We start from the raw sequence: 19225 nt of genomic DNA, 5'->3' as shown, positions 1-19225 counted from the left end.
TTGAAAGCTTAATGGTATGGTGCACTTTTGAGGATACTGCAAAGAAAAAGACATGTCTAGTACAAGTCTCCATGTCTAGTCACAAAAATGCCCTGTCCAAACCTTCCATTTTTCCTGTACTCTTTTATAAGAGTTTAGCGACTGCAGCAGCATACGGTTAATATTAAACAGTGTGATCATTTATTATTGCAGCATTTAATTTAGTGAAGCATTAATGATGTCACTTTTCATTTTAAAGATTGAAGACCCATTGGCCATTCTTATTCTGTTTGATGAAGCTCGCTACAACCTGCTGAAAGGCCACTATTCAGCACCAGATTCTAAACTCATAACTTTGGCTAGTTTGTTGCTGCAAATTGTCTATGGAAACTATGAAAGTAAGAAACACAAGCAAGGCTTCCTCAAGTAAGTTTCCCACTTTGTATCAGAAGTCACTGAATTAGTAATATAACATGCGCTTCAACAGAAATGTTACATTGCTTGCATAGGATAACGCCACAGCTTAATGTTCAACAAATGAATCAGGATATAAGTGACTTTTAACTGCAGAAATCAGAAATATGGCATACTTGTTTGCAAGGATTTAGAGATGAAGCAGTTGTACAGTAGATTATCATACAGCAGATTCCTGTCATAATGTCTGTGCAGAACATGTCCTTATTAGCTGACTGTTGTAGTGAAATCATATTAGTATGTTTTACTGCCTGTTTATCTTGTTAAAACAAGCTGTCATCTGAATTTAAGCTGACCTTTCTTGTGAATAGTGAATTTATGCTGTAGACTGTTGCAGAGTTCTCTGCCTGTTTAGCTTATTATAAGCAAGATAAGCAACAGAGCATTTTTTGTCAGGGAATTTCTTGCTTCTTGTGAAAAAAAGAGATTTTGTAACTTAGTTTGTGTTGCCAGAATATTTTGTCAGCAGTTTCCCCCTACCTGCTTCATTCATTCCAGCTGTCCCATTACCCTTGTGCATCATTGGGTTTACCTGCTCCTCCTTACTCCCGCAGGTGTCTCCAAGTGAGGTGAGGCCAGAGTCCAGAGTGGCTCTTAAGAGCATCCTCTTGGGGGAAATGGGGGTGCAGTGCAAGCAACTGCTTCTGCAGCTAAGGATGGTTATTATGTCCTGTCCTTATTTCCTCATCCCTGCATTCATTGAGAACATCTAAGTCTAGTCCCCTTTGTGGACCACACCTCTCCTCAGGGAATTTCTTCAGTTAACACCCACCCCCTGGATAGGAACGCCCATCTCTCCCTGACGGTGCCTGTGACGTCTGAGCTGTGAATTGAACCCACATTACCTGGGTCGTAGTTAGAGGTTTAGCCCTCTGTACCACAGTGCTGGGTTTTGTTAGCAGTATTTTCTGTATGTAATTTGCATACACTGTATCTACTTCCACTTATTGCACTAAACTCGCATAGAAATATCAACCTATTAAGACAGCAGAGAACAAAACATCTTAAGTTTTATTCACTTGTCACACCACAGAGAACACTACTGCTTAACCATTTGTAATGTTAAGTGACTGCATGTTGAAACTAGAGCAATGTTTCTGCTTAATACTCTAACGTATAGATTACTTACTACTTAACAGTTAACAGTTGTTGCCCCCCACTGAAAAACTCTGTTCATTAGGAACAGCAGTTAAGAACAGAGTAATAATAGCTTGCAGTTAGTTTGACCCCCATATACCACCATTATCACTCTTGAGAGAGTCTGCTGTGGCTCCTTTAAATTAGAATACCATGCCCCTAAAGGTACTGAGATTATACAAAGTAATTGTTCTAACCTAGCTAATTCGCATATTTTCCAAATGCATTTATAACTACCCACTGAATAAATATACATTTCATGCACAGACTGTGGGTGTGGCAGAATTCGTTGTCTGTAAATATTGTAAATATAACAGGTATGCCATTTGCTCTCTAGTTATTCAGTACTTCTTATGTTTGGACAGTTATACTCATTATAAGGAAGTTAGACTTTCTCAACTCATTGCGAATGCTGAAACATACTGTTTACACCATGAGGTTATTGATCTTCATTACCGTAATGTTCTTGCTGATGTCTCTGCTTGAGCACCTATTTTCTTGTAGCTCTATTGTATACTTATGATTTTCCTTACATATTTTGGACAATCCTGTGCTTTTTCTGTTTGTTTGTTGCCTCTGAGCCAGAGTTATGGCTAAAAAACAGTCTTTGGACCAGTTATTTTACCTGGTTAACAGAGTTAAAAATAAAAGCATACATGAGTTTTAGAGGTAGATACAAGAGGAGACCAAGTTGTTTGTGTTGTGCAATCTTGTAGATTTCATTTTAATGAGGTTTTAAGGAAGGTAGGTGATGCATGCATCTGTGAAGTTCTGAAAGTCATGACTGCTGACATCTTGATTAATTCGTCATCATTATCAGCCCCCTTTTTCCCATTTCTTATACATGGGGTCAGGGAATTGCGTTAACTGTCGCCATCCCTCTCTATTCAATGCCACACTACTGCCTTCTTCGACATTCATGCCTGACTGTCACAAATCTTTCACACACTAAATCCATCTCTTTGCTGAATGTCCTTGTTTCCTTTTACTTCCTGTCTGGCCCAAATCTTCTTTCACCAGATTGTCTTCTGCTTTTCTGCATGTGTCCAAACGACAGTAATCTGTTCTCTTTGATCTTTTCTGCAATTGGAGCTACTTTGGCTTTTGCTGTTATGTCCTCATTACTTCGTCTGTCTCACAGAGTGCATCCTACCACCCTTCTCAGGCACTTCATTTCCATCATCTCCTCTGCCTTTATACCCAGGTTTCTATACCATACAGTAGAACTGGTCGCACCACTGTCTTGTACACCTTACTTTTCAGCTTCTTTGGCATTCTTCTCTCATAGACTACAACTGGCACTCTGTTCCACTTGGCTGCAGCCCCTCTGATTCTAGCTTTGACTTGTTCATTCAGACGTCCCTTCTCCTCAACCACTCCTCCCAGATACTTGAAGCTATTTACCTGTTCCATTATCTACCCTTCAAGCTCAATTCTCAGATTCTTCTGATTTCTTCAGTTTTCTGCCATTACCACTGTCTTATTTGTGCTTAGTTTCATCCCATGTGCCTTTAGTTTTGCATTCCATTGTTCTATACTTTGCTGGAGTTCTTGCACAGAGTCTGCCTGTAATGCCACATCATCTGCATACAGCAACTTTGTTGATCTGTCCCCTCCAACCTGTTTGCTAATGTAATCCATCACCAGTATGAACAGCAGTGGGCTCAGAACTGAACCCTGATGAACACACACTTCCACTTGGGACCCCTCTGTGAGGCCAAACACTGTTCGTATTTGAGTCATTGGGTCCTTGTACATAGCATGCACTAATTCTACCAATATTTCTAGGACTTTGAACCACTGCAGTACTGCCCAGATCAGCTTTCTTGGGACCTTGTCATATGCTTTCTCCAAGTTTAGGAGTGCCCAGTTCGACTTTTTCCTCATCTCTAGCTTCTTCCCAAACTATCTGTCTTACTGCAAACATCATGTCAGTTGTGCTGCAACCTGATCTGAATCCAAACTGCTCATCTCCCATCTTACATTCCACTCCTTTGCATATCAGTTTATCAATAATCACCCGCTCTTGAACTTTCATGCAGTGTGATAGGAGTTTGATTCCTCTGTACTGCCCACATTTTTGGATGTCCCCTTTGTTCTTATACACCGGCATGAGTATGCTTATTCTCCAGTCATCTGGGATACACCTTTCTCTCCACACTGGTATGAGTACCCTCAGGAGCCATTTCTCTCCTATCTCACCCAGCATATTTATTATATCTGCTGTGACCTCATCTAAGCCTGATGCTTTCCCTGACTTCATTTTCCTTAGTGCTATTCTTACTTCTTCTAGGGTACACTTCTCTTCTGTCATCATAGGCTGCTTTTGGGGCAGTACAACTTATGTGGGGTTTTCATCATTCAGAAGCTGCTTCTTCCATCTGCCTTTGATGTCCTGTGGATTGATGAGCAAGTTGTTGCTGGCATCTCTTATGAAGGGTGACTGTCTTCTTTATCTTTCTTTCTCTGCATTACAACCTGATATAGTTTCTTTGCGCCACCTAATGAGTCACTTTCCAGAAGATGGTAGAGTGCCTCTGATGCCCTATTCTTTGCTAGTACAACTCCTTTCTTAGCCAACCAGTATTTCTTCCTAGCCTGGTCTGTCTTTTCTATCTCCCACTTCTTCTTCTTCCTAGCCTGGTCCATCTTTTCTATCTCCCACTTCTTCCTGTACTCCTCCTTTCTTTTGACGACTTCCTGGACTTCTGCATTCCACATACGGCTTTCCTTATGTACATTATTTCCATACCTGACTTGGCCACATATCTGTTCTGTAGTCCTCACGCATGCTATTTTGAGGCACTGCCATTCTTCAACTCCGCCTGTTTCCTCCTCTTCTTGGGATACTAGACCCCAAGTAATTCCTTGATCTGTTGTATTTTCTCTCCAATCAACTTGATTAATTGGAGATGTCTAATTCCACAAATGCAGTAAAAGTGGATTGCAGTTTGTCTTGCAACTTGAAGATGGTCTGTCTGAGTTTAATAACAATAAACTGTCTGCACACCTAGTTAAATTAAGAAAGGGTAGGCCTTTGTTGACACTGTTAAGGAAAATTTAGAAAAAGATCAGTCCCAAACTGTCTCAAACAGTGTCAGTATTCATTTGTCTGAGAGAATGGTGCCTGTGTTAACATGGTTAAGACCTATTTCAAGATAACTGTGGAACCCCGAGAAGACTGTCATTGATGCCCTAGCTTGCCAGTGAATGTTCCTATTAATGCTGTGTTATTACTTTTGTTGTAAATGTGTAGTTGAATTGTAATGTAATGTAATGATGTCCTTCAAGAATGCAACTGCAGTCATAACATGTGGGTTGTCCTGCCTCAGGCAGCCCTCGGTCGGCCGGATTCCAAAGTCTGGGTCCGACGTCAGCTGATGTCTCATTTCTCTCCGACGTCAGAGCGGCTGGAGTACATAAGCATCAGCCAACGCCATTTTCTCCAGTCTTTCTTGCCGCGCGGTGCCCGAAGCAGAAGCAGTTCGCAAGTGCCGGTCGGTCAGCTCCTGTATTCTACGATACTGAAGTCATCAAAAAAGCTAAGTACCCCATTGGGGACCTTTTCTTGCCTCAGCCGATGTCAGAAATCACTGAAAAAGTTAACAATTGTCTTTTTTGTGGTAAACAAATACCTCATAAGGATTTCCATTCTTACTGCCTCCCTTGCCTGGGCCCAGACCACGACGTCTCGGCCTGTGTAGCCTGTGCTCGCTTCAACAAGCGCACTCTCAGGCGCCGGGCGGAGTTCGCTAAAGATTTTTTCGGCGATAAATTTGCTTACACCATGCCGTCGGATCTTCCGACATCGCAAACTCCCAAAAACCGAAAAGACCGGGACCGACCTCCTCGGCCCGCGTCTACCACCGACTCCACGCCAAAACCTAGCGCGAGTGCTCAAGTTCCCTCTGAGACGGTCTCTCCACCGCTCAGAACCAAAGACACCGCATTACCGACGACTCCGATTCCAGACATTACTCCGACGCCAGTTATAGATTTTCCTCCAGATACCGAAACCGAGGAAATGCCCGAGACCATTGCTGTAGACAAGGTCACTCCTGCACGTGGAGCTGCCAGGCCTCCTATGGCCATGTCTATTAAGGCCTACACTAGGGCTAAGGCAGCCAGCAAAATAAAGCATATTACTTCTAAATCCTTACCTCAGCCGACTCCGGAGACACAAATTATGTCCATGGCTGCTGATTTAATTTCCATGATTAGAGGTTCACAGGCCCATCCTGAGAGAGCATCCCAGCCTCCCACTGATAAAGGCCCGGGTTGAACCCTCTGACCCTACTCCTTCAGATGAAGACTCTGAGGGCTCTGTCCACTCTGATAGCCAGGAAGAGCTCTTCCAGACCTATGAGGACTCGGATGCAGAAGATTCCATCCCTTCGGCCTCCCCTCCTGAGGATATTTCTTTTGGGGAAGTTCTGCACACCATGAGGGAACATTTCAAGTGGCAAGGACAGGAATATTCTGATTCTAGGAAACGCCTTAGGACTTTCCTTAAGAAGCCTCAGCACAGGCCCTTAGCTATTCCTCCTGTACTTGATGTTCTGGATGATTTGTATTCTGACTCTAGTGCTACCCCTGATTCTCTTCCTCCTGCTCCAGCCAAGCCAGACAGGTATTACAGGGTCCCAGAAACTCATTCCCATTTATTCAGGGCCCATACTGCTGATTTGGAAACTATTTCACAGGGGCCTAAAGGAGTTTCAGCCTCCACCTCAAAAAATCCTTTGCCCTCCAACAGGGAAGCGAGGTCATTAGAGAGATGGGGCAAAAAGGTTTACACAGCCACTACCTTATCTATGAGAGCTTTAAATTGCCTTTTTCATATGTTACAATATCAGGATTATCTCTTAGAAGATTTACAAAAAACATTAGCTTCTCCTGATCCTTTAGACAGGAAGACTTTGCAGGAAGCTGTACATAACACTCAGCAAGTAAGCAATCACTTCCTGCAGTGTGGATATGATGCACTGGAAGCTTCATGTAGGGCAGCTATGGCAGGGGCAGTGATTCATAGACATGCTTGGTTAAAAGATCAACCTCTACCAGATCATGTAAAAGCAAAGCTTCTGGATGCACCTTTGGAAAAGAACAAGCTTTTTGGTGCAAATGCTAAGGATGTGTTAAAGACCATCGAAGAAAAAGCAAAATCAGTTCAGACTGTGAAAGATTTCCTCCAGGTTCAACCCCCCAGGTTCAGTAGGAATTGGCCTTCAAAAACTGGTCCTTTCCTAATCCAGAAAAGTTTCAAAGGGGTAAGAACAGACGTGGCGAGGAAGAGGCCAATACAAGGGCCTTTACAGGGGATGACTATGGGAGCCATGAAACGAAAGAAGTGAGGCAGGGTTTCACCTGCCCAACAACCACAAACTCAATGACTTTCCTCTACTACCGCCTACCAGGGAACAACTAGAAGCTCCCTTGGGCGGGAAATTATCTCTATTTGCAGAAAACTGGCACAGACTGACAAAGGACAAATGGATTTTGGACATTATAGACCGAGGGTACAGGTTTCATTTTCATACCTTACCAAGAAAACAAGGCATGCCAAACCTACCACAAAATCAGAGGGCAGAAGCTATCAAGCAAATCACTCTGCTGACTCGAATGAAAGCAATAGAAAGAGTTCCACAACAAGAACAAGACCAGGGGTTTTACTCAAGACTGTTCCTTGTTCCAAGAAAAGAATCTCAATGAAGACCAATACTGGACTTGTCCGCATTAAACACCTTTCTCATAGTACCAAAGTTCAAAATGCTGACTCTACAATAACTCCTTCCCATGCTGGGCAAGGAGTCGTGGCTGATTACTCTGGACCTCAAGGAGGCATACCTGCATGTCCCTATCAGACACAGCTGCAGAAGATACCTCAGATTTCTTGCAGGGCCAGAGCATTATCAATTCTCAGCATTGCCATTTGGCTTATCTACTGCGCCCAGAGTATTTACAAAATGCCTGGCTTCAGTGACTGCTCATTGCAGGCTCCAGGGAATACAAATTTACCCGTACCTGGACGACTGCCTCATACAAGTGGACGACAAATTGATGTTGACAAAAAACCTGGATTATGTCATACGATTACTTCAAGCTCTGGGATACACAGTCAACTTCCAAAAGTCAAGACTGCAGCCATCCCAGCAAATAATCTTCTTAGGAGCCAAACTAGACACAGCCTCTCAGATGGCTTACCTGACAGAAGACAAGCAAGAGAAGTTAACTCATTACTTCAAAGGTTTAGCAAAACTCACCCAGATGACTGCAAGGAGATTCCTACAGGCCCTGGGTTACATGGCATCCTGCATTCTACTGGTTCCATTAGCAAAACTACACATGAGAAAGCTTCAATGGTACCTAAAAAGCATTTGGTCTCAACACAGCAACAACTTGGAGACAATCATACCACTCACTCCATGCCTACAAAAGGAATTCCTATGGTGGGCCTCGGTGAGCCAGGAAAACACAGGTATGTCATTCAAAAACCACAGATAACACAGACCATGACTACAGACGCCCCAGACCTTGGATGGGGGGCGCACATGGAAGGCAGGTGTATACAAGGACAATGGTCTCCAAAGGAAACACATCTGCATATAAACCAAAAGGAAATGCTGGCAGTAATGCATGCCATCGAGGCTTTTCAACACCAACTCCAGCAAGGCCATTTAATGATACGGACAGACAACACCACTGTAATGTGGTACATAAACAAGCAGGGGGGCACCCACTCTTATCCCCTTTGCAGACTGACAATGCAACTTTGGGAGAAATCACTGAGCCTAAACATCCAGTTACAATCCCAGTTTGTTCCAGGAAAAGACAATGTGTTGGTGGACAGCCTAAGCAGGAATTTCACAGATCCACACGAGTGGAGGTTACATCCGAAGGCCTTCAGACAACTCACTTCGACATGGGGCAAGCCAGAAGTGGACCTATTTGCCTCTCACCTCAACCATCTTCTACCAAAATTTTGCACAAGGACATACCATCCAAAAGCTTGGAAAATAGATGCCCTCTCATTCAACTGGAACTCCCTAGCAATCTATGCATTCCCACCTCTGCCACTGATGACCTCAGTATTACTAAAGATCAAAGCAGAGAAGCCCAAGGGAATCATAATAGCTCCGGATTGGCCAAGACAACACTGGTACCCACTACTACGGAGCATATGTCACACCAGGAGGCGGGCCCTCCCTCAGTGGCCTCTACTTTTGACTCAACACAATTTCGAAACACTGCATCCAAATCTTCAGACACTGCAGCTAACAGCCTGGGAGATCCCATAAATAACTTCAGCTTATCTCTCTCCAAGGAAGTTCAGCGGATACTAACAGAGGCTCGAAGACCATCCACCAGAAAGGTTTACTTAGCAAAGTGGAAAAGATTCAGCAATTGGAATACCAGCAAGGGACATGATGCATCATTGTTGAACATCCCACTCATCTTGGAATATTTGGCAGATATGTTAAAGAACGGCCTCTCATATTCTTCCATAAAGATACATGCATCTGCTTTTTCAGCTAGATACAACACTGATCCTCCTGTTTTCTCTCACCCCTTACTAAGACAATTCCTCAGGGGAATCAAGAACATTAAGCCACCAAGAAAGGCCCCAGTGCCAGCCTGGGACCTCAATTTTGTATTAGAAAAACTGACTCTACCTCCTTTTGAGCCAGCAGCTTCAGTTGACTTGCAATTTCTCTCATGGAAGACAGCTTTCCTGTTGGCAATTACCTCAGCAAGAAGGGTTTTGGAGCTACAGGCCCTAATGGCAATACCACCCTTTATTATTTTCCACAGAGACAGGGTTTCATTAAGGACCAACCCTACTTTTATGCCAAAGGTAGTATCTAGGGTTTCTCTAAATCAAGCCATTCATCTGCCTGCTTTCTTCCCCAATCCTGAGAATAAGGGGGAAAGACTTTTGCATACCTTGGACATTCACAGACAACTTCGATACTACCTGGACAGAACCAAGGCCAGTAGGAAGTCTGAACAACTTTTGTAGCTTACGCCCTGCAGTCCAAGGAAAAGCAATTTCAAAACAGACTATTTCTAAATGGATTGGACATTGCATCAGATTCTGTTATTCCTTTCATGGAAAGACTGTTCCAGCCAATGTCAGACCACATTCCACCAGAGCTACAGCCACCTCTACAGCATTCTTAAGAGGGTGCCTACCAAGGACATTCTAGAAGCTGCTACATGGAGCTCCGTGCATACATTCTCCAAACACTACAATCTCCCTCTATATTCCAGATCCAGAGCAGGCTTTGCTTGGCAGTCCTGCAGGGTTTGATTGCCACACCATCTCTTTCCTAGAGCATACCTCCTCCCCAGCTAAGCTATGGTATTCTACCCACATGTTATGACTGCAGTTGCATTCTTGAAGGACATAGTACAGTTTTGTACCTACCATAAATGTAGATGTCCGATAGACATGCAACTGCAGTCGGATTTTCCCTCCCTCCATACCCCTCTATGCCTAGGGTCCACTCCTATCCCTGTTATTCTTAGCTGGGGATATCTGTTATGGTGTATTTGTTTTATTGCTCATTTATTTGTTTGGAATCCTGTTTTTGTCTTCCAATTTGATTACAGCCTTCCTTGGAGGGCACCTGGCATCTGGGGCAAGAAACACTGAAGAAAATGGCGTCGGCTGATGCTTATGTACTCCAGCCGCTCTGACGTCGGAGAGAAATGCGACATCAGCCGACGTCGGACCCAGACTTTGGAATCCGGCCGACCGAGGGCTGCCTGAGGCAGGACAACCCACATGTTATGACTGCAGTTGCATGTCTATCGGACATCTACATTTATGGTAGGTACAAAACTGTACTTTTCCTCTCCAGTTGTAGAAGGACATCGACCCCATTTAACTGTATCTTGGTATGGGGGTGACTAGTTGCATTTTAGAGTGTCAGTTTTAATAGTTTTTCTGTATGTAATTTTAATGGGATAGGACAGTGGGGGAGGGGAGACAACAAATGACTTCTTTGTTGATGCTGCTCAGGCTAGTCTTGGGTAACTGTTGTCTTTCTTTCAGTGAAAGTCTGTTAGTTTGCTTTTCTAATGTCTGCTTGGGATGACACTAGATGGCTTTCTTTTGTCTTGCCAGTCCTGTGTGTGTCTTAGTAGTAGATGCACTTGAGTCATTTTGTGCCTTTGAACTGCATCAGATTTATCCTTTAAGGTTTGTAATTGATAACTTAACCTTTGACAGACTCTGTTCATTTTATGGCTCCATACTGAAGGTCTTCTGATTTTAAACAAATAGATTTCCACTTTCTTTCACCTTCGCGAAGGCTCTCAATAGAAATCTACAGCAGAGACCTCCAAATCAGAAATGCACTCGACCACCACAACACAGCACAAATCACAAGACACATAGCTCACCTACACAGTGTGCCTCTCAACCTAAGCGCCTAAGGCAAAACAGCTTGCCCGATACACTAATTGTAGGTGACTCAATAGTGAGGCACACTGATGTCTCACGCACTAGGTTAAATAAGGAGAAGGTAACAGTCGTTTGTCTGTCTGTCGGGTGCCAGGATCCCACACACAACACATGCACTCAGGTCACTCCACAACAAATATGACTCTGTCATTGTCCATGTGGGTCTGAATGACCTGAGAAGCACCTCCCTGGATGACATGGAGGAGCTCTTGGATTATGTGGCCCAGGCTGGAATGACCCTAGCCCTGAGCAGCATCCTACCGTTGCCCAGAATGATACTGCAGTACAAGCAGAAAATTATTGACTTCAACAATTGACTAAGTTTCTGGTGTCAATTCTAAGGGGATGCAGCATCTGTCTGCTTGGGATGACATGACTGACAGACTTCGATGCTTTACTAGAGATGGCCTGCATCTGTCACCACTAGGTTCAAGATACTGGCTAAGGCTCTTGCCACCCCTATAGTGCCTTTTTTAGGTGGTGCTCCAAAGACCAAATTATCACCATAACAGCTATAAATAAATGCAATCTGAAGGTCATGCTGCTCAACTCTAGAAGTCTAAACCTCAAGATGCACTCACTCGAAGCACTCCTCAAAATGGAGAACATCAACATTTGTGCTGTAATGGACACCTGGTTTAAAGCAGCGGAAAGCACCCTTGCGCTACTAGGCTATAACTCATTCCACACCTTTCGGCCCCAGAACATGGACCGAAGCTCCAAAGGTGGTGGTGTCTCCATATTCATAAAGGATAGGTACACCTACAAATTAGCCCAGCATAACACATCGGAGATACTTCAGGTACAACTAACAGTGGGTAAGATGGCGATTCAGGTTGTAGCCTGCTATAGGTCCCCAACCATGTCCCAAGGCTCTCACTCCACATTCCTAAGCACCCTGGAAACTATTAGGGTCCAACCCAACACTCTCATACAGGGTGACTTCAATTACCCCTCCATCAACTGGGAAAAATACTCATGCACTAATACACTTGCTCAACGCTTCCTGGAATTCATTAATACCAATGCGCTGGACCAGCTCATTCTTACCCCCACTAGAGGAAGCAGCATCCTTGACCTGGTTATTACTAACATGGGCAACAGTTGCTCAACACCAATAGTCAATTCCTCCCTGGTTAGAGCCAACCACAAACTAATTACCATGGAAATCCACATCTCACCCACATCACCAGCAAGGGTAACCACCATGAAAAACTTCTGCAAAGCTGAATTTGGGCTCCTAAAAACAGAAATGGCTAACTTCATGGCACCCATGCAAATGGAAAATAGGTGCATGACCACATACACCAATGCACTGTAGTAACACGTACATAAATGCATGGAACTAGCCATAACCAACAGAACCAAGACACTGTCCTCCAAAAAAAGGAAGCCACTCTGATGGTCCCCTGCCATTAACAAATTCTACAACAGAAGGAAGAAACTGTTGCAGAAAAATGTGAAGTCCCAAGACTGGAAAAACTCCCTTATTAGCCTCAACAAAAAGTTGAGATCCCTCATCAAATCCTCTAAAGCTAATTATGAAGGCAGAATTGCGGCAGACACTAAAAACAACTACAAAGCCTTCTGCAGTTATATCAAGAATCTCCACAGCAATACCCAGATTTGCTCTACGTTATTGCACAGTGGTACCTCCTATACTGAGCCAACAGATATTGCCAACATACTGGCCAACAGATTCATTGCCAACTTTACCCCTCTCATCCCCCCCAAAGGACCAATCACAATACTGGAAGAATGCCAGGCACCCAGCATTATTGCAGCACAGGTTAAAGCTGCATTGTTTCTAGCCAAGAATACAGCTTCCATGGGACTCAACAGTATCCCTGGCTGTGTTTTACATAAACTACAAAGTGAACTGGCACCACACTTGTGTGCCATGTTCAATCACAGCCTCACCTCAATCTTTGTCCCTACAGGGTGGCACACTGCTACAGTCATCCCTCTCCATAAAGGGGGAGTGACTACAGACTCTGGAAATTAGTGCCCCATTAGCCTGACAAGTCTGATATGTAAGGCTATGGAGTGCATCATCCTGGACCTAATTAACAAGGATATAGGGAATGTTCAAACTCTGGATCCCATGCAATTTGGTTTTGTGAAGGGTAGATCATGCCTGCTCAACCTGGTTGACTTCTTTGAGTCCGTCACCAGAGCTGTGGGTGAGGGCAACGCAGTTCATACAGCCTACTTCGATCTGGCCAAGGCCTTTGATACCATTCCCCACTCAGGAATTATTGATGGACTCACTAAACTAGGCATCAACCCCTATATCACTAGGTGGGTTGCAAATTGGCTCACAGAACCCACAGTGTGAAAGTAGCAGACTCCAAGTCAGACTGCCGACCAGTCAGGAGTGGAGTCCCACAGGGATTGATCCTGGCTCCTCTCCTGTTTGGCATCTACTTCTCAGAAGTCCAGGCCAACACAGAGGGACTTTGGCTGACTAAGTTCTCCGATGATTACAAAATGGGAGCTGTTATTAACTCCCCAAGTGATTTAGACATCCTACAGAAAGCCCTCACTGAGACCAATGACTGGTGTCGAAACCATTGCCTTAAGCTTAATGCCAAAAAATGCGTCGTCATTCCCTTTAGGAAAAACTCAGTTCCCACTAATTACCACATTGATGGTAGCTCACTGAACACTGAAGGAGTTGCAAGAGATCTGGGGGCACAGGTTGACAGCAACCTCTCCTTCGACCACCACATTGCCACTGTGGTCAGAAAGTCCTTCTGTATGGCACATCTCATTACCAAGGGTTTTGCATCCAGGAAGAAAGAGGTCATCATCTCTCTCTACTCTTCCCTCATTAGACCAATCATCATGTATAATGCCCTATTTGGCATGTACCTCACTAAACACCTGCAACAGTTGGAAAGGCCACAAAAGTACCTCACGAAGAGGATCCTAGGCTTTAAACACATGCCCTACATGGACAGACTAAAAAAAAACTCCAGCTTTTCTCTGTCTCATATTGTCTATTAAGAGTGATCTCTGCTTGACTTACAAAGCCATGTCTGATCCAGCCATGTTAGAAATGTTACACCTAAAGAAATCCCAATCTTTCTGCACCACACACTCCAGGGACCTCAACCTCATTACCACAGTCAACAGAACATGCTGGAGGGACAGGTTCATAGACCAGATACTGCCCCTGCTTTGGAATAGATTTCCCCATACATGTCAAGCAGAGCACCTCACTGGCCCTTTTCAAGAGAAATCTTGATGAGTGGATGGGAAATGAAAAGTTCACCCCGGGGATCACTCCAGTGGCTCTACTTGATAGAGGCACTGGGAACTGACAGCGGTATGATGCCAGGGCACTTCTATGGGCTATGCTTATGAAGGCTCCAGGGCCACTGGCTAGTACACACTTATGAACCTAGAATGGGAGACCCACAGAAGAAGCCTTTTTGATCAGAAAATCTTTGCCTCCTTGACTTCTGCCGTTTGAATCTGAGTTTTAGTGTATGGTGAAAATCAGAAATATTCTTAATTTTGTTCAGTGTTGCAACCATGCTAATACCTCTTTGGACTTCTCCTACCGGAAACCTTGCATCCAAGCTGATTTCCAGTGCTTTTCACTTTTCCCCTTCTCAACTGAACAGATGCCCTTCTGTCTGTGGTATGAGAGATACGTTCACCTACACAATCTTTAATTATTTCTTGGCCCAGTTTGAGAACACAAGGTCTGTAGGTGCTGTGAGTATCAAAACTTGTCAGTCCATTGAGGTTTAAGGGAAGGCAGGAACTGAAGGAGTTATTTAATGTTCGAACAACAGTGCCTGTATAGAAGATTATGTGTGATATATGTTTGCAACTGAAAATTTGTCCGTATGCTTTGTTTTCATTTGTATAAATGTATGATTGCCTGCGTTCTATGTGGTAATTTTTTTTTTAAACAAGCAACATCTTCATTAAATTGTCAGTCCAGTGGTTCAGCCTGTCTTCTGTAGTATTGATACATATGCTATTGAAGAGCTAACTGTTGTTGCTTTGACTGAATAATTTGTAGTGGCTAAACAAATTCCTCACCAAAACTTTTACAGTCATTAGCTAAACAGAAGGCATTTTGCTGTAAAATACAACCAGCACATAAGCTATAACTTTACAAAAAGACTTTCTGTTCCAAGGGTAGATATTTTGCTAAAAGGAACCACAAGCTTTGGTTCAATCATGTTTATGCTGTTTGGGTGTAGACTATAATATCGCATCTTGCCCCTGCTGTGTGATGTGCCTTTTCTAGTACTACTATGGTATCTGCCAGTTCTTTGGCAGATGTTCCACCCAAAAATAAACAAACGGAAGATCACACAACAGAAAGAACTTGGGGATGGGGTCAGATGACATACTGGTTGAGTCCCAAGGCCCCTAAGCCAAAGGCATTGGGCTCATTGAAACATTTTTGCAGTCCTTGCCAAGGAGGATGCCTGTTTGAACCAAGGACTCTGATGATGCCCCGGGGGGGGGGGGGGGGGTTCACCATGCTCTGGAAAGAAAGAATTTCCACCCAAGCCAAAAACCTTCAGATTCATCACTTCAGGTACCTGGTTCTGACATTTGTAGTGTGATAAACAAGGGGGAGGATAGCACACCATCAGTTCTTGTATTTATTTGGGCTGTAGTATCAGTAAAAGGTTTACAAAGCTGTTTACTGAAAAAGCAATGCAAATAAATACTGATAAACTATGGGAAAACCATTGTGGCACTTATCGGAGTCTGCAGTGTACAGCTTCACCATGACAAAGAATTTTATCAAAAAAGAAACTACTAATGAAAAGTATCTTGTATACCACATTTTTAAACTGCACCATGACCCAGTGTTTACAACAGGCTTTCCCAACAGCGGTCATTACTGTGCTGCCATGTTGTAAGTCCATCAGTACTCACTTGTGACTGGAGACTTCAGAGGGAACCATTTCCCTCCTAAGAGCAAGCCTAAAATACCCAAACCTCAGACATCTGCCATCTTGTTTTAGCCTGCACTCGTAACCAGGCCTCCTTGCAGAACCTGATGAGATGTGCTGGATTTGATATTCTTTTTTTAAGAACTTGTAGCCTTTTGCATATCTGCTATTAGTGCTGGGATCTTTAGCCAAAAAAAAAAAAAGAAAAGAAAAAAGGAAGAGGGAAATATCTCCTGTTGAAAAATCTGATTCTTCAGACTTTGAGGATGGCGAACAGGCTTATACAAGCCAGATTTCCTTCATCTTTTTCTTGTATGTCAGCACTGCGAACACCCTGTCATTTGCATCCCTAGCAGAGGATTTTGTCATTTGGACACATCCCTCATTAGAATGAAGAACATCTTCAGGTGGGAAGCTAAGGGTTTCTCAGACACTAAGAAAGGATAAGAGACCTTATGGGACTACCAGAGCCTGAATTAGCATTTCTTCAAGTTATTGAATCTTTGGTGGATACAGTCAGCGGTGGATATTTGGAGATGGAATCCCAACCTCCTTGTCTTCCAGCTGTACTGGCCTCATCTGTTTTGTCAAGTAGAAGTCATTAGCTAAACATAAGGCATTTTGCTGCAAAATGCAACCAGCACATAAGCTGTAACTTTACAAAAAACCTTTCTTTTCCAAGGGTAGATATTTTTCTGTAAGGAACCACAAGCTTTGGTTCGGTCCGCAGCAGCAGGCAGTCTGAAAAATGGCTCTCCTCTTTCCATATCACAGCAAATGTTTAGATGGTAAAACCACTCTTTCTGAAATGCAAGAAATATTATTAAGGATAATTTTTCTTCATATCACCAGCTAAGATTTGTACCTTATGGGACCAGAAGAGGTATATTTGACTGTTCATCTTCAGGACTAAAGATATTAGAAATGCAGCCAGTTCTTTGTCTTTTGTACAACTGTTAAGCTGGTGGCTTCTTGAGTAAAACTAAACATTTTCTTTTGCTTAGCAGCAGCATGGTGTTTTGCTGCAATTCTTCCCAGTAGGCTTTTAAAAGTAATGTAATGGTGTACTTCAGCATAGCTTGTGTTGTGGTTTTAAAGGCATTTTAGCTGGTGATATATGTAAGCTGCCATCTGAATATCCTGTCACAATTTATCATTGAATTAAAAGAAAAATATTAATCCAAGGTTTTATTAACAGCAGTTCAGGGGATATTGGCTGTGTCTCTTTCCCACCTCTGTATTCTACCCAAATTACAACATTTGCTTACAGAATGTTAGTTTGTTACAGTATCACAAAAAGAAAGACCCAAACAAAAAAAGATAGGGAGGGAGAAAGGGAAATAATATCATACTGCAAGTCCTGTCAAAGATCAAATGATATAGGGAGTATTCACATGTCTACTTAGGAGAATGAAATACTCCTACTACTACTACTACTACTACTACTACTACTAATAATAATAATAACCATTTGTTTAGACCTTTAATAGTAAAAGTACAATGTTACTAGCAGAAGGATTTACTCCTCCTCCTAACATCCCTCACTCCTCCGAAAATATTGCTACCTCATTCAACACACACTTCACACAAACCATACCATCACTAGCTAAACAACACAACCCTCCTCCCCTCCCACCCACACCTTCAACTAGTAATCTCCCCACTGCCTTCTCTTTTTCTCCTGTACCTACCTCCAACATAAAAAAACTCTTAACTAAACTTATGCCCACCAAATTAGCAGCAGACAACCTCCCAAGTGAATACCTACAAATCGCAGCTGATGCTCTGGCCTACCCAGTATCCATCTTGATTAACCGATCTCTGTCAGAAAGTTACGTTCCCATACTGTGGAAAGTATCACATATAATTCCCCTCCACAAAGGCGGCCCCTCCACAGAACTAACCAATTACCGCCCCATATCTCTCCACTCTCCAAAATACCAGAGAGATGCATACATTCTCAGGTCTCAGACTTCCTCCTTACTTACAACCTCCTTTCCAATACTCAGCATGGTTTCCGACCAAACCATAGCACCACCACTGCCTTACTCTCCTTTACTAACACTATCCTTCAGCATAAAAACAATGGCTGTCTCTCCTCTGCTACTTTCCTAGACCTATCTAAAGTGCTTGACATGGTCCCACACAACTCATCTCTGTCCTCAATAACCTATCCTTCTCTCAATCAGTCACCAACTGGTTTCAGAGTTACCTGTCTGACCGCCAACAATCCATTGTATGGCAGAATGACATATCTCCCCAACTACCTGTCTCCATAGGGGTTCCCCAAGGATCCATCCTTGGACCCCTACTCTTCTCTGTTTTCACCAATAATCTAGCCTCTGCCACCAAACATGGCACACTCGTACAGTACGCCGATGACTCAACCATCATCTGCTCAGCCCAGTCCCTACCCAAACTGCAAAAAGTCACACAGAAAGCCTTTTCCTCTGTTGAAACTTGGTTATCTGATGCCCAATTAATACTCAACCCAAACAAAACTAAACTACTCATCTTCCAACCTATCAAACATACTCAAAACAACTCTCACTTTAACATCACAGCAAAAGACAACACCATTATAAACCCAACTGAACACACCAAATTGCTAGGAGTGGAAATAGACAATAAAGTAAAATTTGACATTCACATATCCATGACCATAAAAAAAAGTCCACAAAAAACTAGAAGCATTATACAGAAATAAGCAACTTCTCACCAAAGCAGCAAAGATTTCAATAGCAAATTCCCACCTTATCTCCACCCTACTTTATGCCTCTCTAATATATACCAACCTAAGGCAATGCGATCTAAACAAGCTAGAGACCTGCTACAACAAAATCGCCAAATTCGCCACAGGGGCATCCTACCGTAGTCACCACTGTCTCTCACTTGCTTAACTGGGCTGGCTTCAGCTCCCTCACCTCCTTCAGTGGTATCAACTATCACTCACCCATAAACTAGTAAACCATCCACTAAATGTCCCATCCCTCCAGAATCTACTCCAACCCTATCACACCACCAAACCACTAAGATCCAGCAACAAAGTTCACTTGGAGATCACTAAAGCCAATAGCTCTGCTGGTGAAGCACTATTCTCTTGCACCATAGCCAAATTATGGAACTCCCTCTCACCCACAATTACCTCCGTATCATCATGCACCCACTTCAAAACTTTACTAAAAGCGCACCTAAAACATGCTGGCTATGCCCTTGCAACTCCCACTCTAATATC

At 43.3% G+C, this 19225-nt stretch overlaps 1 protein-coding gene across 1 annotated transcript in view; it reads left to right on the top strand.

Moving 5' to 3' along the window:
• KRIT1 (KRIT1 ankyrin repeat containing) overlaps window positions 1-19225 on the top strand; it is a 772078-nt gene that overhangs the window by 501694 nt on the left and 251159 nt on the right. The window contains 1 exon segment of the mRNA XM_044066350.1: window positions 239-405. Coding sequence (XP_043922285.1) covers window positions 239-405 — 167 coding nt within the window.

The sequence above is a fragment of the Protopterus annectens genome, chromosome 3.part1 (assembly GCF_019279795.1).
Source record: "Protopterus annectens isolate FY-2018-M chromosome 3.part1, PAN1.0, whole genome shotgun sequence".
Taxonomy (NCBI): Eukaryota; Metazoa; Chordata; order Ceratodontiformes; family Protopteridae; genus Protopterus; species Protopterus annectens.
Note: the sequence above shows the minus strand (reverse complement) of the source record. Positions and strands in the feature narration are given on the sequence as shown.